Source organism: Musa acuminata, chromosome BXJ2-5 (assembly GCF_036884655.1).
Source record: "Musa acuminata AAA Group cultivar baxijiao chromosome BXJ2-5, Cavendish_Baxijiao_AAA, whole genome shotgun sequence".
Classification (NCBI taxonomy): Eukaryota; Viridiplantae; Streptophyta; class Magnoliopsida; order Zingiberales; family Musaceae; genus Musa; species Musa acuminata.
This window is the reverse complement of record NC_088342.1, coordinates 47857617-47882415: the sequence shown is the minus strand read 5'-3', so window position 1 is coordinate 47882415 and position 24799 is coordinate 47857617. Positions and strand designations below refer to the sequence as shown.

Genomic DNA, 24799 nt, shown 5'->3' with positions numbered 1-24799 from the left:
TGAAGCTTAGAAGAGAAGAATATGTTAACCAATTAACAGGGCAGAATATGGGCTAAAAAAACCAGTGTTTGTGCAGTCTAAGCTCCAACGACAGAGAAGAGAAACGACTTGGTTTTCGTAGTTGATGAGAAGCTAGAGAAGATTTGACAGAGCAGATAACATTTTCCTTGCAATCAAATTCTGTCTACACGTATGGGGTTTCTAAGATATAATCACACGGTCTTCTAAACGAACAACTGAAGCAGCTGAGAGTGGGAGCTACTCCTGCGGACCACCTCAGACAGGTTGAACTCCAGAGGAGCCATGTCCGTGTCGGGCTTCTTCTTCTGATCGCTCTGCTTCGGCTCCTTATCACCCATGGCCTTGTGTCCCCGCATATGACCGCCCAAGGCTCGCCCCATAGCGAAACCCGCGCCGCAGAGAAAGCACCGGTGCACGCGGCAAGGGCGCTTGTGGCTAGTCCGGTGGCCTCCCAGCGCTTGGAACGTCGGGAACTGGCGACCGCAGGTCTTGCACTGGAAGACGCCGTCGGCCGCCTTCGTCCTCCGGCGTTTCTTCCCAGGCTCAACGCCCAGTGAGAGTGACAGCAACAGCTCAGCATTTTCCGAATCCATTCCCCGCTTCATCGAGCAGCCCGATGCGTCGACACCTTTCACTTAACGCCTTGCACCGAGAGATGTTTCTACACTTACCAAGAACGTAGAAGATTAGTCGAGTGGCTCTGCTATTAATACATTGCAGAACTTATCCACACGGCCGCGTAAAACGCCGGAAACTTTCAGAAAAGTCCAGAGGGAACAACTTCGAGTGTGTTCTAGGTTCAGACCGCTGCAGCTTCTCGGAAGGTTCTCCCATGACTTGGTGCTTATTCGTTATTGCTTCGCACCGTAGGAAGAAACATTGTGGAAGGACGCGAGTCCAAAATCATCTGTCGCTTTTCTTCATAGACCACGCGGAGCTGGTTTGACTTGAATCTCCTTCCGAGTAAACGCTACATGCGGCGATGGTACGTAGCAGACGGACACTGCGAGTGCTAACAGTGGATGGCCTCAACAAATAATCTGATCTTCTTCATCCATCACCAAAACGATGATATGAAACTCGATTCGTCGATGACCACGACGTTGATCGCAAAAACTATAGAGTCAACAATATAACATAAAAGATTGATGGATGCAGGAAAAATAACCTTGCTTCCTGGAGATGTAGTAGCTGACTCGGCCTTCTTATCTCGGCTTCACGTAACTTGTTGCATCATCGTTCTTCGTCATCTCTGTGTCAGCAGATCGGAAAGATTCGTTAGCTCACACGAATAAAGGACTCCGATGCCACGACCGGGGTGGGCTGAAAAGGTGACACGGGCATCTTCCGCTGGAGTTGTGCAGATCACCAGCGAAAACAAGTCAGAAACCACTAACAGCAGATAATTAAACTACCAAGAACTTTTCGGAGAAGCACCCACTTTAAAATGCACATACGAAAAAGATTAGAACACCAGAGATACTGATGTGGAAGTTGCACATACCGGACCACATCGACATGGGGAGATTGCTGTCTCCAGAAGCCACGGACGGTGCAGCCAATGTAATTAATCAAGGGCGTAAGTTGACCGAGTCAGCGAGCAATTAATCCAGGGCCATACGAACTCGTATCGTGGGATTACATAGACATGGCGACGAAGGTACGTTGACCTGCTCGGGTCCACGGTAACAGGGAAACGAATGCGTCCATTTTGGGCGGTGGATAAGGTTTGCTCTCGACGTTGAAGCCGATGACGGGGTCCTACAACGTCCTTACAGCCACAGGCTTGTTAAGCTTAATGTTGTTGCGTTTTTTTGATGAAATGTGAACATAATTCCTCATCTGCACCGATGTTTTAATTGATATGCTAATTAGATTATTAATTAATCATCTCCCTCGTACTTCATGCGGTCAAACGAGCGGATTAGAGCGCCTGGAAGTCGGAATCAAGGGATGGAGCCCAGCGAGGGCGGCTATTCCGGTGCCATCCTCGCGGTGCCACGCGTACAACGTGTCGACCGGTGGATCACGATCCCCAGCCGTGGTGGCCAACGGTGTGGTAAGCGTGACCCTTGTGTTTATGTTACGCATGCGACATGGGTGCTATAATCGGCATAGCCCCCCAACGTTGTAAGGATCTGAATCCATTCGTATTACCACTGAAAGTAGTTATGACATGGAGAGATCATCAACATCGACGATGTGAATACGAATACTATGAAATCATGATGATGGTGATGCCACAACGAAGTCCGCATAGTACATACATCACTTGTATGTGATGGGGGCATTTCTGGCATCGCCAGTGCCATAGACTAAAAGGCCGCAGTCCAAATCTGAGCCACCCTGGTCAACCAACCAACCAACCCTATGCCCGTCGCAGACGATCCCCATTTCCCAAATCTAGGCAGCCGATGGATGGATCCAATTGCATGCCCGAGGGAGGAGGGTGCAATCTCATCAATACTTGTCTTTCCATGTTTTCTAAGAAAGGAAGTCTTTGACACTGTTACCAATTCATGATGACCTACCTAGATATAAAAGATGAACCCCATCATGTACATTGTACCAGCGATTCAAACCCTGGTTACGAAACAGTGATCATGATCCAGCCGAGGAATGGAGGAGGTGGTCTGGCCCAAGATCTCCGAGTCCAAGCCAAGACCTTGACAACATGGTACAACCAGTGCAAAGGAGTCCCTCCTCCCCTATTTGCCGGCTGCACTGCCCATATGGAGTAACTCTCTCTCTCTCTCTCATACACACACGATGAAGGGTCCTCATTAGATACTGATTTGCTTTGCTTGCTGTCTCAATCCTTTTCGTACCCACTCATCCATGGAACCATGGTGGTGTTGTGCATGCTATAGAAGCAGCAGCACCACCACCACCGCCACCAGTCCCCAACCATAACATTCGCTCTCCCACCAACCTTTTCCTCTTCCTCCCTCCTCCTTTCCTGCTCCATAACTGGCCTTGCATGCCTCCTCCAGCCACACTTGGTCGCTGTCCACATCCTGTCCCCACTGATCTCCTTTATATTCTTCCCCTGCTCTTCGCTCGTCTTAAAGGAAGCAGCTTGCGGACCTGTTCGTCTCCGTCTCTCCCTTCTTCTAATTCGATTTCTTTGGTGTCGTTCGATCCTTTCTGGACCCTGTCGGTGGGGTTTGCGGAGCTTCCGTGTCGAGTTCTTGGTGGAAGAGCCGTGATCATGGGCCCGGTGAGAGGGCTCAAGAAGAGGAAGAGGGCAGAGAAGAACGCCGCGGCCAGGGTCACGGCTGCGGCGCCGGGAAGTGGTGACTGGTGGGACGACTTCTCGAGAAGGATTACAGGTTCCTCTCTTTCGTCGATCTTGTTCTTGTTTGCTCTCGTTCGTTATCTTTTCTTCCATCTCGTGGGATCAGCGACCTCGAGTGGGCAAGTGTGTGTTGTAATAGTTCGATTACAGTCGATGGGTATCATGTACTTTGGCTTGTTGGATTGGGTTTCTCGAGTTCTTTCGGTAATGCATATGGGTATCGATTAGAAACTTAATTCTCAGTTAATTGTTTCTTATCCATCAATATCATCGTGCCTAAACTTGGTATTTGTTAACATCTAGCATGAGAACTTTTAATTGGGGTAGCCGCATGTCAATGACTAAAAGTTATGTTCTTGAAGTGGCTTGCATATATCCTTAGAAACAGTTTCGACTCTCAATGTTATGAATCAAGCATTTGATGCTGTAATCAGCTGTAAAACATCGCTGGTAGATTCATCTCTTTATTTTGCCATCCCAAATGGAGTTTGGTTAAATCAAAGAGCACGGTCTATGTTCTGCCCAAATTTTGGGTGGATCATGTAACGAAAATCGTTGCTACTATAGATTTTCTTAACGTAGGAAATGCTAATGCTCGAAAGGTCACGGACATATTGGCATCTCAAATCTTACAAGTGGATGCTTAATTGGTCCAATGAGAAGGAATAACTTCATTTGCTTGTGTTTCTAGCAACACCTAAATCAGATGTCAGTCTTTAGAACTTTATGATTATGTCACTGTATGGAAGCTATGATCTCTAAGAAGCATGTACATTTTTGGTTGGAGTTACTTTGCTTATCATTAATGGACTATTTTGACATGATGAAATCCTAAACATATATAGTACGAGCCGAAAGTAAATGAAGGGAAGTCTAGGAAGAAGTTGAGGGCCTTAAAAGTTTTATTTTCTTAAATTTGTCTACACCGAGTTATTGCCACAAGTTGCCATCGAATGGGTTACTAGGATCTTTGATTAATAGCCACACTGTTATGTTATCAGCAATAGTAGAATTGGATCTTGGAGATCCATCAATGTGTCTATTTCACATGCTTTTTGCATGATTTTCTGTAGCACTCTTAAGCCTCCTGAACCATACATAATCAGGATAACCGATTTATGTCGCTAAATTTTCAGCTCTTGCTTAGGTTTTCAGATGTGCTAAATTAAATTAAAAGTACCTGTAACATAATAAGCTTCCTCTGAAATTAACTGTTCTACTATTTACCATCCGGAATGTGCCAATAAGTGCTTAAAGGCATATTCCTTATATTTCTAAGAATTGCATTCCATGAAATAGGATAAAATGTATGCATTTTGATTCATGTGTTCCTTATCTATGCTCCCATTCACTTTCCAAAGGAATGATCTTCTCAAAGAATTAACTAAATTATCAAACATACCGAGATTATCGAAGACCGGAAGTGCCTACTTAGCAGCACCCTCAGCCCTCAGATGCTATCCGAAGATTTTTCTTGATCATACTTCCAGTGCTTTTCCTACTAACAGAATTTTGAAAATTTTGCTAATGTTCTTATTGCCAAGTCGTGAATTTTCTCTGGTTGTTTGGGACTTGTCATCAATAGGATGTGAAATTTTTTTAAACCATTGTCAAAATAATAACATGTGGCTTTTCGGGGGAAGAAAGCCTCATGCATGAGGCTGTTGACACTATATAAGAAAGGTTCACTAGGCTCATTCATTCACCTTTCAAAATCTCAACCTTCGTTTAAGCCCAGTTCCATCCACTCCAAAAGATTATGCACTTAACATGGCCCTCAATACCCTATTAGCTGGTTATAGCCTGTTAATCAACGTTGCGATTTTTCCAAAATCATCTGTCAGTTAATTTGCTTAAAATTCCATATTGGTACTTGTTAAAGTACCATATATCAGAAATATCAAGGATTAATTATGTTTGCTCAATCAACAAGTCATTGGAAAGAATTTGGACAGACAAATGGGATTCATATTTCATGATTTTTGTGGAGACACTTTAAAGGGTGTAGATCAACTTCAACAATGAGATTTCAGGCTTCTCATTGATCTTTTCATTTTGCTTGACTGGATAGTACCATCTCAAATTGAAATATCTTTGATCTTTTCATTTTGCTTGACTGAAACTTCTCTTGGTTGGCTTTTTGAAATTCAGTTAGATGAAATTATGCCATAGAAGAGAGATATTCTATGATGTCTCTGCACATGCTTCAGGTATCGACGTTCAGATGTTCAAGGAGGATGTTATAAAGACACCAGATGGTGTCCAAAAAAGGTTCCATAGGTGAATTATACTGTTATATTACAAATACATGTCAAGTGAATATGTTCACAGGCTTACACATAAAACATATCCTGAAGTCATCAGAACTAAAATTTGGTTATATACCAACCTGATGAAAAACATACTAAATTGAGAACCCATTTCACTTGGATTCATCAAGGCTATGAGCTATAAAGTTTACCGGAACAAACTAGAATTGTCTCATCTAAGCGATAAACAATAGAGAAATAAGAGAAGTGGTCTTTTAGTTTGCAATTAGAGGAGCAAATATATAGTGTTCCAATGATAAATCAGGATGAACACAGTTTATGTTGGCCAAAAGTTGATTGTTGCAGTGGCACTTTTGGTTTCCTGGCACATGTTGGATTACCATGCTCTCTGTGATAGCCAAAAGCCATTTTGGAATTCCCTTGTCCCAAAACTCTATGCTGCTAATTTGTTTGACACTGTACATGTCAACCGACAAGGTTCTTATGACCATGTGCAGCCCTCACTGGCGTGTGTAATCCTTGGTGATAGACTGACTGTGATGTTGCTTATCTTGTGGATTGTCGTTATTCATTTGTGTTCTTGAGTTTCACATGAGGTTTCGTTGTTGCATAAGACATATGAGACCTTCTTACTTGTGTGAGCCCTCATAAAAAGGTTGCATATGCATTTCCCTCCTTCCTGATTCTTTCTTTCTTTTATCTGCACGTGACAAAATTGCGTTAAATGCTTAGCTATTACTTACTACCTATTCATATAATCCCATAGATTTTCTTATGACCATAGCTTCTCATTGTAAATTGAAGTTGTCATGATTTGCAACTAATGTTAACTGTATTTTTTTCTTAATGCCAATAATTTCTTTAAGTATAAAGTTGACATAAATGCATATGCATATGCGAAAATATGTTGCGGTAGCCTGCTTGCAGACATTACCTTGTGCAACATGTTCTGTTTTCTTTTATGTTTTCTCCCAAAATGTCTTCATGGGTGATCCTTTTGTTTTATCTCTACATTTCATGAGCAAAAAGGTGGGCTTTCAGCTATACTTACAAAGAACTATGAAAAAATGAATGATCCTTTCTTTCAATAACTTATGAACATGGCATATTACTTGCAAGAAAAATAAAAAGAGAAGTTTGACAACAAAAACAGTGTTCAAAACTTCAAATACTTCCAACACAATCACCAAAGTATTCTTTGAATAAACACTTTAGGAAGATATGTAAATGCCACACATTTGGACACTCACAGAAATCAGAGTTCCTGGAGTGTTTGTGTTTTTTTATGAACAAGCACATTAAAAGGTGACACTTGTCAGAATTCCTGAAAAATGAAGTTTACATGTAGCAAATAGTCACCGCAGAAGTCCTACATCTTTGACTGTAAAGCATAAAGTTTATTATTGAGTTCCATCTATCAGGCAGTTTGTTCAATACTTCAAGGTTCTCTGTTGTAGTACATAGCTTGGTCTCTGCCACTGCACATTTTGGTTTTCATAGTTTTTCTTTCTAATAATTTACTGGCCCAGTGACTGACAATTATCAGACAGTAAAGTCACATTGATGTCAAAAATCATTCTCATTTCAAGTTCATGGTATCAACTTTTCATATGAAGTTCTGAATATTATGATGATACTAAAACAAAACTCTTGACTTCCCTTGGGTGTCAGTGTTTGCACCCTGAGATATTCTAACTGAAAAGAAAGCCAAATGCATGAGGCTCCGCAAATACAGAATCTGAGGAGAGTTGACGTATGTAAATTGAACTATGCAAGTACAAAGATTACTTTTATGGTTCAAACTTTTAACTCTCAAGTCACAGAGGGGCAATCTAACGATGGCACTATTGCTCACACTTGAGTTCTTTAACCAATGAGCATCAAATAAATACTATGTTAGCTATGCATCTTTACCTTTTAATTAAGTAAACTAATGTTTTCTCTGATTACACTCAGTTGGCCAATCTTCCCCGCAAATGAATGTCCAAACTATTTATATGAACTTGCAGCTATAGGCTTCATAATCGAGGGACTTTCTGTTGCATAACTGTTGCAGAATTTCTAAATTATCTATTGAGATAATTTTTTAATGACATTTCAGATATTTCAGATTGAATATTTGGGATCAAATCAAAGACCTTTTTCTAATTAGACTAGAAAACTTCTCGTTATTGTTAGCTGATGTTAGCAAGTACAAGTTTGCCTTATAAGCTGTATGCTCTCAGTAAAATGTTTTCTTTTAATATTGGCTTTACGTGTTATGTCTAGAACCATTATTTCTACTTCTTCCAGTTAGCTTACTTATCATAGTGTTTTGAGTGAAATTGACAATCATTTGAATTATGGCATAGCATTTTTTGCATTGTTTTAACTTACTATTACTTTGCATATGCAAGATTGCGGTAGCTTCTTGCAGCCATTTCCGTTGGTTTAGGATTTTCTTAGTGGTTATAGTAGTCTCCATTTGGACGTCAACAATTGATCTGGCTCATCAGGAGGAAAATTCCAGACAGGAAAAATGGATTATCCTCTTGATTCATTTCATTGGAAATTTCATAACTGGTCTTATTGGGAATATATAGTGTGTTAACATTCAAGACAGGGCAACCTAGAATAGAAAATAAATTATTTCACATAAACTTTTTTGTCGGTCTAAATTATTGATTTGATAATCACAAGAAAATAGTTAAGATAAAATTTACTATAAATCATTCCTTGTATATCTCAATTATCAGGAACAAAAATAACGCTTTTGTTCATTACATCATTGTACTGAGACCTTTCATTTTGGATAATAATCAGTCCAATTATGATCCATCCGGAGTGTATTTGGCCTATATGAGCTATTTGAGCCTTATGTCATACAAATTCAATCTAGTTAAACTCATAGCATCAATCTTCAAGACTTTACGGGTGTCATCTACATCCCCCCATGGAGCTTGTTAGGCTTGTTATGTTTGGTTTTTTCTTGTTTGTTCACATTAGTTGCCTTGTGTTGGATGTAAAACATTGATGAATCAACTACTACAGGAGTTAATTCCTCAGCCTATCATTGTTTTTCTATCATCAAAACCATGATAAGAGATGGCGGGTTTAACATGAAAATTCGCCTTTATGCAATAGTTGATGTGGTTGTGAGTCTTGTGACAAACAAAGTATAGTTTCAAATACCAGTAGGCATGCAACATATCAACCATCTTTTACTGGTCCGAGCATAGACTGGTACAAGATCATTCTATTATGGTCTCTAACTATATTTATGTAACAAGTGACCAATAACTAGTTTACGAAATTCTGTATTGAGTTTTATGGAGCAAACTGCCTCCGGTCTCTGGTTGTAGGTATTTGGTGTGGATTAGGTAAGGTGATAGTGCCGTCTTTGTCATGTTAATCGCAAAATTCATGCATAAGCAATCTGCTTAACTCTTGACCGTGTTTTTTGTGGTCAACATGTATCATCTCTGGTTTGTGATAGTCCTCCTTCACAATGTATGGACATGTATGTGGTGATGAAATTTCAATTAGTCGGTCTACCATGCTCTTATGATGATTCAAGCATATGGTGACCTTCTTCCCTCGATGCTTCCAGGACACTTATCCAAAGAACCGAGAAAGTTTGAATCGATCTTCAAGATATCAAGGAAGACTTTCAACTACATATGCTCATTGGTCAGGGATGACTTGATGGCGAGAACATCAAATTTTGCTTTCACAGATGGCAAAATCCTCTCCCTAGAAGATCAAGTAGCTATTGCTTTGAGAAGATTAGGCTCTGGCGAATCGCTATTGAATATTGGAGTGTCATTTGGGATGAACCACTCAACTGTTTCTCAGGTAACTTGGCGGTTTGTGGAAGCTATGGAAGAGAGAGGTATCTACCATCTGAAATGGCCAACGTCTCCGGAGATGGAAGATATTAAGTCCAAGTTTGAAGAGATTCAAGGTTTGCCAAACTGTTGCGGTGCCATTGACACCACTCATATCATGATGTGCCTGCCTTCGGTGGATGCTTCTAACAAGGTGTGGGTTGATTATGAGAAGAAACACAGCATGGTATTGCAAGCTGTTGTTGACCCCGATTTGAGATTCCGAGACATAATCACAGGTTGGCCTGGGAGCATGAACGAAGTACCAGTGTTACAAAGCTCAGGCTTCTTCAAAATGTGCGAGAAAGGTACGAGGCTGAACGGAGAGAAAGTGGAGCTTCCTGAAAAATTAGAAGTGAGAGAGTACGTAATTGGTGATTCAGGCTTCCCACTTCTTCCATGGCTTCTCACTCCTTACCAAGGGAAGGACCTCGCAGATGGCAAAATCGAGTTCAACAAAAGACTTTCTGCAACAAGGATGGTGGCCCAGAGGGCACTGGCAAGGCTGAAAGGAATGTGGAAGATCATTCAGGGTGAAATGTGGAGGCCTGACAAGCATAGACTGCCAAGAATAATTTACGTTTGCTGCTTGCTGCACAACATAGCAATCGACTTGGAAGATGAAGTCAGAGATGTGATGCCCTCGTCGTCCGACGAACATGACACGAGTTACAAGCAACAATTCTGTGACATAACAGATGACAATGGAAGCATACTACGAGATAAGTTGTCTCGCTACCTGTCTGGTAGATTGCCACCCTGAAATGGTTTGGGAACTGCTTTCTTCCTGTATTCCTGGATGCCGAAAGATGGGTATCGAGAGACATCGAATTAGGTTCAATTTTTCTATCGTCAGATTTGATGGCCAAGAGGTGGTTTATTTCTGCAATTGCATGCATTGAATGCCTCTTCCAACACAAAACTCCTGGGGTGAGCTAGAGTTACATTCTCAATGTGTCGAAACAACATCATGCAAAACTGCACTAGATTTTGTAAAAGTAGATGCCGAGAATAAGATCAATTGGCAATTGACAATTGACAATTGGCAGGAGCAGCAGTTGTCTATTTATAAAAGGAACAAATAGCTCGTTAATTGTTCTCTTTTTTTATATATATATGGATCATTTATATTTGCTAATGAAATCGTTGCCCTGTGGTTCCTTTGCATGAAATCTATGATCCATATGCTTGTAGATTGCCCATGGTAGACCTGGTGACAGTTAAACGTAGCTAAATGGTGCTTGCTCTGGGGTGGAACTCGTGAACGGAGGTTGATCACACCTGTCTTATACCCCCCCTTGTGGTCTTTGTGTGAGAAAAAGTTTCAGAAACAAGAAATGGTGTTTGCGGTGCGCTGTTGGAATTGGAATTCTGAGGGTAGACCGACAAACATCCGACACGGACTGAGAGAGTAGCCGCAGTCAACTTGGCTTCCGAGAAACGAAGAGACGACCAAACCCACGTCTCTCCTCTGTGTTCTTGCAGCAGTTTATTCCCTCTTGTTTGCTCGATGACTCGAACGCAAAAGCTCAAATCCATTAATCAAAAGAAATTGATGGTAGATGGATTCGTGTGCAAGCAAAGGCTTAGCTTTGGTGCTCGGAGTTCCCCAGCAAGATGGATGATTCGCTGCAGAACGTCCTTACGTTGATCTCAAGGCATTATTGCGTATCATGTCACACGCCTTCTCATTCGCCTATTATAATTTCGCTTAGACTTTCGCGAGTCTAAGAGCCCATCGTTTTCTTGCTGACCTCCTCATCAACATAACTCGAAGTTTCATCCTCTCTTAGTAAACGGAAGCCGAAATTGGCCTTTGCTTTCCACGAGAAGTAGTCTGACGCATTTTAAGATTGCTGCGCTACGGAAGCCATGACGAGAACACGCAGCCTGACTTTAAACAATGGATTCCCCACCTCATTGACTCCGCATTATTATAGTACGCACTAAAGTCAAACACGATCCACCTACATGTCTTCCACCTAAAAGTTCCATTGCAACCAGTAACAATCTAAGACATGAAGCTGCAACTCGAGTTAGTTCTCGTGGATCCAACGTGATGATCATACATACATGTCTCCTTCCTCGGCTAAGAACGTAACTGCATGCGGGTAAGGAGACTCGTGAGGGAAGAATCTGATAAGCGAAGCTCATGCTGACTTCAAAGGGCGATGCAGGCGAGCTAATATTATTACAGTGTAAAAGTAATTTGCAGCATGCATGCAGGCTCTTCTGATCACACAGACGGTCGTCTTTAGAAGCAAGTTTCATGCGATATCACATTTTTGTGTTGATCCGTTGGGTTCCTTCTTGAGGGGGGCAACCACGTACTTCACGTTTAGCAGCTGCCATTAACGTGTCCACCAGATCGTCCTCCGATGTGCAGCTTAGTCAAGCCACAAAAGAACAGCCTGCATTAAATATCAGTCTCGAGTCGTTCGCTTCATCCTTTGCATCACCTTCGCTTCTCTCTGTATACCCTTTTGGTTCTCGAGTGAGACATGAAGAGATGCAGATTCGGAGGAGGAGAGGGAGAGAAAGAAGTGGCCTGCATCAACATGGCCAACGTCTTGTTGCTTCTTTCACGAGGACGCAGCGGCGGCGGAACAGAAGAGAGCGACTACTTGGTGCAGTCGTCGTCGGAGCGGGTGTTCGAGTGCAGAACATGCAACCGGCAGTTCCCTTCGTTCCAAGCGCTCGGCGGTCACCGAGCGAGCCACAAGAAGCCGAGGCTGGACGGCCACGGCCACGGTCAAGCGCAAGCCGGGGCGGCCGCCAAGCGAAGGGTGCACGAGTGCTCCATCTGCGGTGTCGAGTTCGCCATAGGGCAGGCCCTGGGAGGCCACATGAGGCGGCACAGAGCCACAACAACCGGCGGCTCCGGCCTCATCCTGGCGGCGGAGAAGCCGGTGGAGCGGAGAGGGAAGCTTTTGGACTTGAACTTGCCGCCTTTGGAGAATGATATCAAGCTCGGTCCGGGATCGGAAGTCATGGACGAGATTCCGATGGTGGATTGCTGGCATTGATGAAACATTTCTTTCATTTTTGTTGCCATTTTGTTCAATTTTCGTCGTTATATTTGCGTTCCTGCGGTCTGCACATTCCTTGTCATGGTTGGTAGTGTCGAGATTTATGGGAGACTACTTATTCATATCGATGTACAGATTCAATAAATATTTTTGGTATATTTTTTGTCCTTTTCGAGGAGAACGTAAAGAACAATAAATGATCTCTCTTTCTTTTTCGGTATTTGTAACCCATCCATCATTTTGTCATCTGCAAAAAAGAAAAGAAAATTATTGTATGAGCAGAAAGATCGCTTACTGTTATTCGATTCCCCATTTAATACCATTGGATCCGTCCGACACACGAAGACTAATTGACTCTCACATTGAGGTGTGGAGTTCTTCGATGCATTTACTTCCCCTAAGATCCATACATACATCACTCTTCCATTTGTAGCATCAATGTTTTCTCTCTCTCTCTCTCTCTCTCTCGATCTACTTCATTGTGGCATCAATGTTTCCTCCTCTTCCATCAGGTGGCGATCGGACCAAGTACATTTCACCCATGTTCATAATATGGTTCAGATTTCCACCAAGGAAAACAAAATACAGTGTTTGCTTCTCGGTAATCTGCCCACCTTTTCTCTCGAGCTCAGGGCATTCATGTAACTTCATGGCGGCGGATAAGACATCGTCTTCTCCCATATATATTATATATATCTATATATGACTCTCTTCTGGCGTCGCCATGTTCGTTCCTCTCATTTAATGCGAGGGTTTGGTCAATGTCCGAACGACATTAAAGCTGCTTTGATAGCTCTGCTTACTTATACTTTGAACCTCCGCCTCCTGCTGCCTTGCTCCCTTCTACTATTTCCTGTGTCTCCCACAGAAGGATGTCCGAAAGGCCAAGTCGTCACCAGAGGAGGGCATCGCAGACCGTCTTCGCTCTGCCGGAGAGCTTAACCAGCTTTGAGGCTCCTCCAATGGAGGGTGGTGAGAAGAAGGCTGCAGCGAGGTCGGGCAAGACATCATCAACGGAAGAAGCTGCAGATCCTTCACCTCCGTCGTCGGCTTTGGCTGCTCAGGAGCTCAAGCAAGGTGTCCCCAAGAAGCATTAAGAAGACCCTGGTTCTACTCTCTTTTACGAATGCTTAGTAGAGTTATGTCGGTAGTAGTCAGCGGTGTTGCCTTGGTTTCAGCAGTCTTAGCTTGTTTCACTGTCATTAGTATCCATGTAAACTACACATCGGCTGGTCGGTGTGGTGGAAAATAAATGTTGGAGTATGCACTGCTTTGAGGTATGTCCAGCTTTTGGTAGAATCTCCCACTGGATCTGCAAGTTTTGTTGTTCCTCTATCTGCAATGGGCGGCAGAGAATGAAGAAAGGAAGGGGAAGAAACATAAAGAGGAGCGATGTTACTTGTCCAAGATCAAGGTGAAGGTAAAAGTAAAAGCTGAGATGCAGCAAGAGAAACTGCTCTGGATGGAGCATTGCACCCCGGGCATGAAAAGGAGGCCGCCTGTCATCTTGTCCAACCAAATATGTGGTGATAATTTGTACAGAGCGGAGCAGAGAAGAGCAGAGCAGAGACCACCGCAACAAGGAAGAAGATATGCTCGAGACATCATCATCTACACTCTTACTACCAAGAAGGTGCACGGACTTGGTAATAAACTCTAGACCAGTCCTGACTGCAACATTTGGGGGATCAAAACTTCCCCAAGCTCTCCATTGTTTGTATCTTTCATGGTAATTGGAATTCAGATTGCTGGTAACAATAATGATCCACCTCGACTACGAATAGGTATCGAGGATCAGAAAAAAAGGATGGACGCCAAATGTGGTCCACCATAGTAAGTATCAGTTCGACTTGATGTGGCCATATCCATGAAAGTCCAACAGACACAGGCGGAGGTGTTACAATTGTCACTCCATAGTATTTATGATATCCCATTTTTCCTGGTTTGTACATGGGAGGGAGGAGGCAATGCAGACTGCTGCTAAAGCACAGCTGCCCGGCTGCAGCGTCCTCTCTGCTTGCCATCATCATCACCCTGGTTTTGTTCTTTAGCGATTGAAGCCACCCCACTTCATTGTTTGGGTGGGTGGGAGGGTATCTTTCCCATGCTCCTGGGAAGTGGAATATGTGGAACCAAAGGGTATGTTTCCTTTAATCCATGGTGGCGATCATCATCACATTTTTTTTTATCCTTTAATCCATTAATCCTTTAATCCATCGAACAAAATGGCAAAACATTGATGAAGCATGCTACTTTTGTTCCAAGAGAAGAATTCCCTTTTCTCAAGACCATTATTAGTCATGAGAATGCTAAGAAAACACTTTACTAAAAGTTATAATATAAAAATTAATGTTTTTTTAATTTAACTAAAGATATTATTGTATATATAATTCAATAGCAGATTAAAAAAAAAAAAAAAAAAAAAAAAAAAACAGAAGAGAAAACCCCCTAAAATAGAATATTAAAGCTGCTTGTTGCCGTGTCTAATGCTTTGGTACAACAAGACCACAACTAAATGTCACTTGCTTAAAGATCAACCAAATATCTTCATCATCTGACGCATAAACTTGAAATCCAATAACAGCATCCTCATGAACAAACATAAACAGGAGCAACTTTATTGTAAACACAGACTGCACAATGGACTATTTAATGTACATCACACATGAACTAGTTTATTAACCTGTATACTTAAATATGATGGGGGGCCCTTGTACCCTTTCAGTCATGCTAAGGTTGTAGGGATAAAACAAACGATTTGTAGCAATCCACAAAGAAGACCTGCCTATAGCTCTACCTATAGACAAAGCGATAACTTAAAGATCCCACAGAATGGCACTACCAACTGGAGACAAGAAATTTAATGGCACCATACCATAGAGATCCAAGTAATAACGCAACATCAAGGTGGTGATGCAAGGGATTCAGGATCATACATACCAGCGAGAAATGCAACTAAAACACACAGCATGAGGAAGGCTATGATTGCAGCCCTCAGGACATGGTCACAGTTACCACTGAAAGCAAGTTCATGAGTTGGATAATCATCACCAGCTGACTCATCTTCTGAGACATTCCCACAAGGTTGAATTCTAGTTTCAGCCATTCGACTTGATGGCCAGTCAGCAACAAGGTTCTCACAGTTTGAACAAGTGCAATTCCCTCGTAGAAAAGCAGGCACATTTTGAAGGAATTCAGATAAGACCTTCTGGTAAGATTCTCCCTCGATACGTAACTTCTGCCGAGTTATTGGCTTTAGAACCTATTACACCAAAGACCGCAAATTAGCTAAATCATATGCATGTCTCAAAGAAGAAATTAACAAAGAAACACAAATGTAGGCCTAGAAGCATAGAAATTGTATGATCGAACAAGTTACATATGCACTCGAGGCAAATACAATAATAAATGATTCACCTATTTTATTGCATTACCAATATTCCAGCTCAAAAGTAGATAAAAGAAGCTTTTTTTTATTTCAGAGCATTATTTACTGGACAAGCTCAACAGTGAAGGATCCTGCAGTATAACATAATAGAGATATAAGGAAGAACCTTCAAGCATTAAACTTAGCATTGTGCTCATGCTTAAGTCACCATTCTTATAGTTAATTGGGAAAAAGCTGAAAGTAACAATCTTAGCTTCCAGCCAAGTTGCCACCTCAACCTATCTTTCTCTTGGGAACATATGACAAAAAATAAAGTTTTGGATAATAATTTATTAGAATTTGTCTTAACTTTGGTCCCCAACTATGCTGCTATTATAGCTATTAAATATTTGTTGCTTCAACTTATTCACCTCGTGACACTATCACAATATTCTTGTAGCATCTAAATGTAATGAAGTTTAGCAAGCAAGTATTGGCCCTTGCTCAGACCAGTAAATACCGGTCAATATGCTGATTTGCTCGTACCAACAGGCATTTGAAACTTTGAGACCAAGGCACACCCTAAAAATTAAAATCTTACTGATGTACAAAATTAAACATAACAAGTTAATTCAAATGCAAAAGGTGCTGAAATGACTGGACTCTTGATAAACAATCTATAAGAAAACCAGTAGAAATTAATTTTTTTTCTATAGAGAAAATCATCAGCCTTAACAGGAAATGAGCATAAATACAAACTTAGTAATACTGCAGTGATTGACAAATGAAGTTTAACTAAGAACAGAAACTAGTTCCATCTACTAGTGATAGACATCCGCAAATTTCAATAAGAAATTGAAATATGAAGAATATCGAACAACAACGATGATAAATACAATAATTACTTGAATAATTGTCTGAGCAAGAACTCGAACAACTGGAGGAAGACGTAAAACAAATAAGCAACCAAGTCGATTTGGATAGTGATCTTGTACAAGAGAGGAACAAGATCTCATCATTTGCATCGGGAATTTGAATGGAGAGATCCCTTCGCAGTCCATTAGAACAGTGACACGAGGATCTTCTTCATTGATCAAATGCAGGATTCCATGTTCTAATTGAGAAACTGCAGCAATTCAAAAAATAACAATAATGTAATTGAGATGTTAGCTAAAAGCCGACATTCCTGAAACCTAGCTGCTAATGACAAACAAGATTTATTTATCATATTTATCAGATTATAGACTTGACACGTTAATGTTCTTGCCAAGTAGGTTAGCATCAATCAGGAGTCATGGATCAGGAGTCCTACACATGATGTGAACTATTCACACAACAGGTCTACTGAAATCTCATTTGTAATTGACTACAGTATAACTTCAGAACTCATCTGATAGAAAAAAGTATCTAACAAAGAAGTACTCTAGTGAGAGAAGAAGAAACAAAAGCTGAAAAGATAGTTCAAATTCTTACTTTGATTTGACTGGAAAATACTGGACAAAATAACACACAATGAATAGTTCCTTAACAAGCACATACAGCTAAAAGTTTTGACAATTAATAAATAATAAATGAATTGACATGTCCAAAGATTTCCAAAACTTTTGATGTGAATAGTAGCTGTAGCAGTAGTGCTGTATACTGCTCATGTGAAATGTGAATAGTAACAATCCATACCCAGACAACCATTGCACGAAATTGAGCTCTTCAACATTTATTGATAAGAGATTAGAAAATTTATGTCTGTGAGCTTGAATGCAAGGGTAGATAAAGAAAACAGCAGTAGCGACTGCAACAATATAAGAGAATAAGTTTGCTGCTGATCCTCTGATCACTCATAGTAAGGGTCAACATCAATGGTGGTCTAGCAACTTTAGCTTCTCTAAGAGAAAAGTTGTGGAATAGCATGCTTACACCTTCTATGCTTCTTTCTTGGTGAAAGAAAGGAAAGTGGAGGATATCCCGCATTCCCGCTATTACAAAAAAGCACCAGCCGTTGATCCAATGCTCAACTTCATCCTGCTCTTACTTTGAGTCCTTGCCTAATAGAATGAGGCATTCCTTCTATCAGCCAACTAAAGTGCTACATTTGGAATAACTAAAAACGGGACAAACCCGGCGGATGAGGCACACACCAATGTGGGATTGGGTAAAATCAATGTGCATAGACGTACCTCTACATATAAATATGTTAATTCCATAACCTGAATGGAGACCACCTCTCTGTGGAAAATGTAATGATGATTGATGTTGATTCACGGGGTATGAGAAATCTAATTAATTAGATGGAATCAGTGTTGTATAAGACAAAGGCTCCCAAAATGCAAATAAATCTTATTGAAGACAAAGGGGTGGAAATTCAAGTGGTACGGAGAAAGATTTGGATAGAAGCAGAACAAAGGATTTAGGAAAAAAGTCCATGTTGAGAAGATTCATTGCTTTAGTAATGAGTAACGCAGGGAGTGGAGGAGGCAGTTCAAGAGGCTCTTGTCAATGCAGGGTCTAAGAAGGGTCAATGCACCAATATGATTATTTTCTCCAAAATAAATGAGTAACATGAGGACAAGTTCAAGAGCGGGTCAAATATTGCCAAAATTTTGAGTTTCATATCAGAATCTATGCAGCTAAGATGTAATCTAGAACATACACAAATTCAACCAAAGTTTAATCAACAACATATACGAATGCTACTACTTGGAACATTCAAGTAATATATTACTAGAAACTTAGATGACAACAAAAAAAGGAGACATACCAACAGCTTGAGTAAATCGTGGCCTTTCATGAGGCACCAATCTAGAACATGCAAGTCCAAGACGAATAACAAGGCAAGGTCGAAGCATCACATCAAATCCATGCCAGAAAACCAAGTGTGACCACTTTTCAAGTTCCTGCAAAGAAAGGATACTGTACGTTTCCCTCCAACGAATTGTTTTCTTGAGTGATGAGAGCAAGCATGAAAGGTCACCATTTGCTGCATCATAAAATCTTTGAAGCTCATCCTCATTTATCCTGCAGAAAATTGTGACACCATCCATTCACTCTAAAAAGGTCTTAGAATACTTTGCTATAAATGAAACCAGGTATCTTCCATGAAATAGTTTATCGTAGTATTAAATTTACTATGCATAAAATCAAATATGTAAATGGAAGTGCAATTGAAATTTCATGACTTATACGGACTTATACTAATCATGATAAATTTAAATAATTTACATTACTGCTAATCAAAGTCATCATTTGATCAGTAAAATAGGCTTGTTCAAACACAGGATTATTTCAATCAAACGATATGTTTGTGAGAGTCGGATTTCCAAAATGTAAAAGATAACATCAACAGTGTCCACTTTTTGTCAAGTTTAGATTCTTAACTTTACCCTGTAATTTTTATGAGGCCAAACGAGAAATTTTGCTCAATAGTATTAAATACTTAAGTTATAAAACCAATGGAATATGCCACCAGTTTGTTCTCATGTAAAAGAATTAGTCAAAAAGATTCTCATACTAACTCCCCCAACTGATGAACACAAGGGAGCAAGTATAAAAAATAGTTTCAATGGCTAAAATGCAAATTTTGATCCATCACTTAAAGGCTCTTTAAGTAGAACCACAACCGAACAAAACTGCCACCAAAGTATGTCCAAACATACTGATCAACTTCAAAGTGATTATTAATGAATGTTAATTGTTTAATAAATTTACCTGCAGTAATAAAAAAAATCCGAGGATCGAATTAAAAAATTTTCAGCTAAAAAAAGAGCACCCAAACAAATAGAGTCCATACATTTCAAAGAACATGCCTTGTCGAGATACTATAACTTCAGGTCTCAAGCTAGAATAGCACAATTGTTGTGAATAGATTCATAAGAGAGGTAACAAGCAGGAAAATGAAAAATCAAACTTATTATATATTAATAAATGTATGGACTAACAGTGACCTCCAATTTGAATATTGGAAATTTATTTGACATAATAAAACTAAAATCAGTTTCTGATGAAGGGTAAATTTATTGAACTTTCTGTCCAACACTGAGGTCCATTCGAAGAACTTTTATGATAACATCAGCATCCATGTTGTGGCTGCGAAGTGTGAATAACTGAAGCCAACATATTAAATAATGAACTCAACTAATAAAAAGAAAGATCAGAGAGGGATGAAGCGAACAGCTTGACCTGATGGTGGATATAGATTATATCAATGTTTGCTCCAAATTTATATGTAAAATGAAAATGCTAATAATGTCATGAATCATAACTAATTGCAGTTGCAAAAATTGATTAATGTCAATGGACAATAGGATATACAATGCATGGTTCAACACATGTTATTTAAACAAAGATCAATTCCAAAGATTTTTCTTGTTAACACAAAATTCCCAAGGATGAATTAACTTTATCGATTTCTGTAACGTATCAGTTTGTCAACTTTTAATGAAGAAAGCTCTTTGGTAGAAACTTGAGCTATCTTTTGCTGAGAATTATCTTTAAAACGAGAGAATGTTAGATTGTGAATAACTTCAGAATGCGAGCGTATTCTTTTAGTGTTTTTCTCTCACACTCTACCATGTAAGTTCACAGTGATCTAGTATGATTATTTAAATAGCAAAAAATGTCACTTGGGAGATGGCATCCCATATAAACTTATTTCCTAAATTTTTAGCGCTTCAACATCTTTGACACACATCACATGCTGACCCTAAAATGACATCTTGGAATCAAGTTACTGAATCAAGGAAAAGAAAGGCTAGCTCAGTCCATGAGGCTCCACCAATGCAGTGATGCCAATCACACAGGCAATTTGCAAAAGTGGAGATGTAATTTGACATCTATAATTGGGACCATTTAGTTTTTCTTTAATGTGGAACAGCCATCTATGTTTCTGATGTTTCATGCTTAAAACATAAAGAGATGGAAGCACCTAATGTGTTGCTTTACAAATTGCAAGAAGAAAATAAACAGGTCACTGGATTTTTTAACTGTAACATCAACAAAGTACCTGTCAGGTATCGTAATACCCTTTTTTTCCAGCTCTGCAATGAGTTCAAGCATCCAGTTTCTGGAGTCCTCCTTGACGAAATCACTGCTGCTACTGCAGAAGATGTTTTGGTGAAACAAGCATTGAAATATTCATATAAATCAAGCATAAAAAACTCCCAGAAAACTTTTCAAGTTCTAATTGACTAACACGATGCTTTTACAAACAACATTCAGCTCTGCAATGCTACCCATAATTTTTCATATAAATAGAGAAATGTACTTGTAGTACATCACATATTTCATCAGATGATACAATTCCCCTCTGCAATATTGAATATCTTGAAGATACCATGTAAGGACAAAGATTACCAAGAATCAAAATTTTGATCCTACAAAAGAGTTGCATCACAATATTCCTCTGCTGAAATTCGATACACACCTTAAGATTTTATAACTAATATTGCTTGATCATATGCAGCTATAGTAAACCATCATATACTTCAATATCTCATTTTCTCTCAGAAGCAAAAGCAAAGACTTGTGATATTGCCATGATGTCGTTCTTATTGTGCTGATGATTGGGAAACATGTTCCAGTAGGTCAGAAAAGGCATCTAAATTAATCATAATATGGGATTCTAGTGTATCTTATCACAGGTAAACTATGCTCGCACTCTTAGAGCACTAAGAAGCAGTAGTAACAAAAATGAAATACTTCTTTAAAATCATTTACCCACCTGACGTCAGAAGCCGATGATCTTCTAGGTAAGTCAGAATTCGGTTGAGGATCATCCACACAATGAACTTGACTCTTACAATTTGCAGAATAATCAGAGAACGCTGTTGCAATTGAGAGAACTAATAGTGGTCTCGATATTTTCTGTCAATTTGCATAAGTTATGGAGATTTTAGAATCAGTGGATTTTGAAAACAGGAAAGATTCACATTCTCACTAAGAAACCAAAATTAACATTAAGAGCAAGACTTCAGACGGCCACTGATATAGAATCACTTTTCTGTAGTGCAAGAGTTCATAAATTTCTTTTCTATTTCTTTTATTTTTCTTGAGAAGCTAGAAGCAGCATTCTATTAGTGAAAACAGGTACAGAATTCGACTTCACCACCCTACAATTTAAAGATTTGACAAACCTGGATGCCTTCAACCATCATCCCAAATGGTGTCCATCTGCGAATCCACTTGAATGGTGGATAGCAAAGAACCTGCAATGCTTGAATGGTCTTCCACACAAATGGACACCTTGCTCTGGAGAACCTCCGTACTGTTTCTAAAGCAGCAACTTTCAGCAAGAACAAAGCTATCTGGCCAGTTGGTCCTCTTTGCTGACTTGAAAACTTGTAAGACACCAGATTTTTGAAAGCCTTAGGCGAGATGTTGGTGGGAAAGGATGCGACTAATGCCTTTCTTGGCATATTTTCAGAAGACAGTGTGTTCAATGATTGGGACTTGCTGCTTGAATCAGACATAGATGAAGAGCAGAATAGACAATCTAATGAAGCTCCAGCACATTTGTATCGGCCGATAAGATAGTTAATTCCCCTACCATGTGGCAACTCACATGGTTATGATGACATCTAGCAAAACTCACCTTGTTAGCCTCACAGCAAACAGTTGATGTCGCCTTTCTGAATAAGCAAAAACTGACAAACACAAAGTTTGTGAACCATAGCCTGTAAAAAGGACCAAAATCAGGATTTGTTTAGTAATTTAATCTGTGTAACTACTATTCAACTCGCTTCTACTTTAGAAACACTAAAAACTGAACTTAGATAAATTTTCACAAAATAAAACCATAGAAATCGATGTAAAAGCACAAATAGCAGCAATGTACATGCGACAACAATTATCCCAGCTATTTGTGGCTGGCTACGTGGATCTTTTTTCTGCTATTGGAGCAACACACATATCAACTAAAAATATTCATAGATATTAGAACTATCTTGCAACAACATGGACATTTTTTGCATCTCTCTGTAGTAATATTGGTACTCCTGTATGTAGTATCATAATCTTATCTGCACAACTGGCATCCTATATAGATATTATAATGTATATTGTATCAAGTTAGTCATTTTGATCAATTCTCCTACGAAACAGTTCTGATCAATTAAGGAATTCTCTGACTCCAAAAAAGCCATCTTAGCGAATGACAATTGCAAGTCACAAACTCTCACGAGCATTAGATGGATCAAACTCAGGGCACCTTTGATAATTTCCTGCACTATAGAAACACAGCAATTGCACCTCACATGCTTTTTGAGTAACACTCTATATTGACCATGTCAATCACACACGCAGATTATCTTAGTTGCCTAAAATCTTAACTAGAAAGTAAAAAAAGCCTTACAGCATATGCAGCTTATGCCTCAATACAATGATATGAGATCTACACACTAAATCGGAATTAACTAAGTCTACTCCATCTGCTTTCAACCAAGTATTTACATACAAGAACCACGTTCATTTACGTAACAATTTATGTTTCCAAACCTCGATCTGATTCTAACTGTGCCCTTCGAGATCCTTAACATCCATGACAAGGTACATACATCATTAAATACGTAGCAACAACCGTACCCAATGGAGAGGCAACGAGATACCATGACAAGTCGCTATACGAAACAACGATTCCTCATCATGTCCTTCACACTAATGGAATGGCATCATAGTTCGTCATTTCTGGACGACAGGTAGTTATCGAGACAACAATAATCATCTAAGACGTGATAAGACGGCCGGAGACGAAACCTACAATTCAAGAAACGAAATCAAGAAGGGTTCCACGATGAGGCAATCCGAATTCTTATCGTGCGAACTCCGGAGTTTGAAAAACAAATCCACGAAGTAGCGATCGAGAGACAGACAGAATCATCTAAATTTTAGTGCCGAAATGGGGCGATTCATCGTCAAAATCACGGGAAATAAGGTTAATAGTCTGCTTACTTCAAGAGATCAAGGTAATGATACTTCAAGAACCCTTCAAGATCTCGCTACCGGAAAGGAGGAATCCAAAAAGGAAGAAAAAGGGGAAGCTTGACGAATCAATCTTTAGCCGCTCGAGGAGGGAGGGTGGGAGAGAGAAGGAGCATGAGAGACGGGTAGGGATTAAAGAACAGGGCGTGAAGCACGTGATGGGGATGGCGACGGCAACCGAACATCCCACCAAAGGGAGAGCGGGACCCACCCGATTCTGGGTTGCCGTGAAGAATACGGGCTCTAAACGGGCCTCCGTTTGGACCCAAGAGGCCCACGTAAAAATCATCGACCGAGGCATGTATCGCGCGACTTACGCGGCCGGCGAAGTGGAGGCCACCTGCCTCGGGCACGCGTCATACTGAACAGAATCGATGGCACTTGGATTAAAACTAAGATTTCTAGTTTAATTATAACTCTTAAGATAATTTCTTTTCTAATCACAAAATTCAATTTAATCTTCTCACGATCTTGTGAGATAAATAAGCTGTATTCGGCTGTCAATGTTCGGAGAGAATAGACCTCAACATGGAGCGTGACTTTGGAACGTGTTAAGAGCTCCGGAGATAGCAACACAGATAAAAATATTTATTCCCACATAATATGGAATCGATCATTTGACTGTGGTGATGAGTAGGTCACGCCTTTGGCTTCGAGGACGACTGTTAGAGCTACCGGAGATGCAACAGAGATACATCACTTCATCGATTAGCAGATCGAAATTACCATAATCTGCACCTTCGTAAAAGTAAACAATATAAACTTCACCGAACACGATCTGATCCCATGAAGACTGCCGTGTTCTGCCATGCAACTTACGTATAATAAGTCAGAATAAGAAGAAGGAACTATTCAGGAGTCGTGTCCATATATTGACAATAAGAAGAAGTAGAACAATCCCCACTAACCATTAGAGGCCGCTAACTACAAAGTCGTGAAACTACTACTAAAACAAACGCATGAATCACCTAAAAGCTACT

General features: G+C 40.1%; 4 protein-coding genes across 7 annotated transcripts; 2 read left to right on the top strand and 2 right to left on the bottom strand.

The window, feature by feature from the left end:
• Positions 1–224: 224 nt before the first annotated feature.
• On the bottom strand, positions 225–614 carry LOC103986095 (zinc finger protein ZAT11). Its single transcript, XM_009403979.3, has one exon. It carries the CDS (start codon positions 612–614, stop codon positions 225–227), a length of 390 nt encoding a protein of 129 aa, XP_009402254.3.
• A 1887-nt stretch (positions 615–2501) lies between these two features.
• On the top strand, positions 2502–10598 carry LOC135613181 (protein ALP1-like). Of its 2 annotated transcripts, XM_065110256.1 has the most exons (3): positions 2502–3353; positions 9179–9333; positions 9424–10598. In XM_065110256.1, exons 1-3 carry the CDS (start codon positions 3002–3004, stop codon positions 10216–10218), a joined length of 1302 nt encoding a protein of 433 aa, XP_064966328.1. In that variant the 5' UTR covers positions 2502–3001; the 3' UTR covers positions 10219–10598. The 2 variants fall into 2 exon arrangements, with proteins under 2 accessions (XP_064966328.1, XP_064966327.1); XM_065110255.1 differs by having other exon boundaries at positions 2506–3353; positions 9179–10598.
• A 1164-nt stretch (positions 10599–11762) lies between these two features.
• LOC135611925 (zinc finger protein ZAT12-like) lies at positions 11763–12670 on the top strand. Its single transcript, XM_065107570.1, has one exon. It carries the CDS (start codon positions 11957–11959, stop codon positions 12479–12481), a length of 525 nt encoding a protein of 174 aa, XP_064963642.1. The 5' UTR covers positions 11763–11956; the 3' UTR covers positions 12482–12670.
• A 2406-nt stretch (positions 12671–15076) lies between these two features.
• LOC135613180 (uncharacterized) lies at positions 15077–23929 on the bottom strand. 3 transcript variants are annotated; one of them, XM_065110253.1, is made up of 8 exons: positions 23790–23929; positions 22435–22516; positions 21977–22295; positions 21565–21707; positions 20848–20940; positions 18607–18863; positions 16757–16977; positions 15077–15746 (listed from the first exon to the last, which is right to left on the bottom strand). In XM_065110253.1, exons 3-8 carry the CDS (start codon positions 22256–22258, stop codon positions 15387–15389), a joined length of 1356 nt encoding a protein of 451 aa, XP_064966325.1. In that variant the 5' UTR covers positions 22259–22295; positions 22435–22516; positions 23790–23929; the 3' UTR covers positions 15077–15386. The 3 variants fall into 3 exon arrangements, with proteins under 3 accessions (XP_064966325.1, XP_064966326.1, XP_064966324.1); XM_065110254.1 differs by lacking the exon at positions 23790–23929 and adding an exon at positions 23424–23440 and having other exon boundaries at positions 15331–15746; XM_065110252.1 differs by lacking the exon at positions 23790–23929 and having other exon boundaries at positions 15331–15746; positions 21977–22464.
• Between the last annotated feature and the right edge of the window lie 870 nt (positions 23930–24799).

Bases quoted from the DNA above. Each gene is read 5' to 3' on its own strand.
- LOC103986095 (XM_009403979.3), bottom strand. From the start codon at position 614: ATGGATTCGGAAAATGCTGAGCTGTTGCTGTCACTCTCACTGGGCGTT.
- LOC135613181 (XM_065110255.1), top strand. From the start codon at position 3,002: ATGCCTCCTCCAGCCACACTTGGTCGCTGTCCACATCCTGTCCCCACT. The intron at 3,354-9,178 runs GTTCCTCTCTTT...CGATGCTTCCAG, and splicing joins CTTCTCGAGAAGGATTACAG to GACACTTATCCAAAGAACCG.
- LOC135611925 (XM_065107570.1), top strand. From the start codon at position 11,957: ATGAAGAGATGCAGATTCGGAGGAGGAGAGGGAGAGAAAGAAGTGGCC.
- LOC135613180 (XM_065110252.1), bottom strand. From the start codon at position 22,312: ATGTCTGATTCAAGCAGCAAGTCCCAATCATTGAACACACTGTCTTCT. The intron at 21,708-21,976 runs GTTTGTCAAATC...GCAAATTGACAG, and splicing joins TGATGGTTGAAGGCATCCAG to AAAATATCGAGACCACTATT. The intron at 18,864-20,847 runs GTACTTTGTTGA...AATTTTCTGCAG, and splicing joins GGTATTACGATACCTGACAG to GATAAATGAGGATGAGCTTC.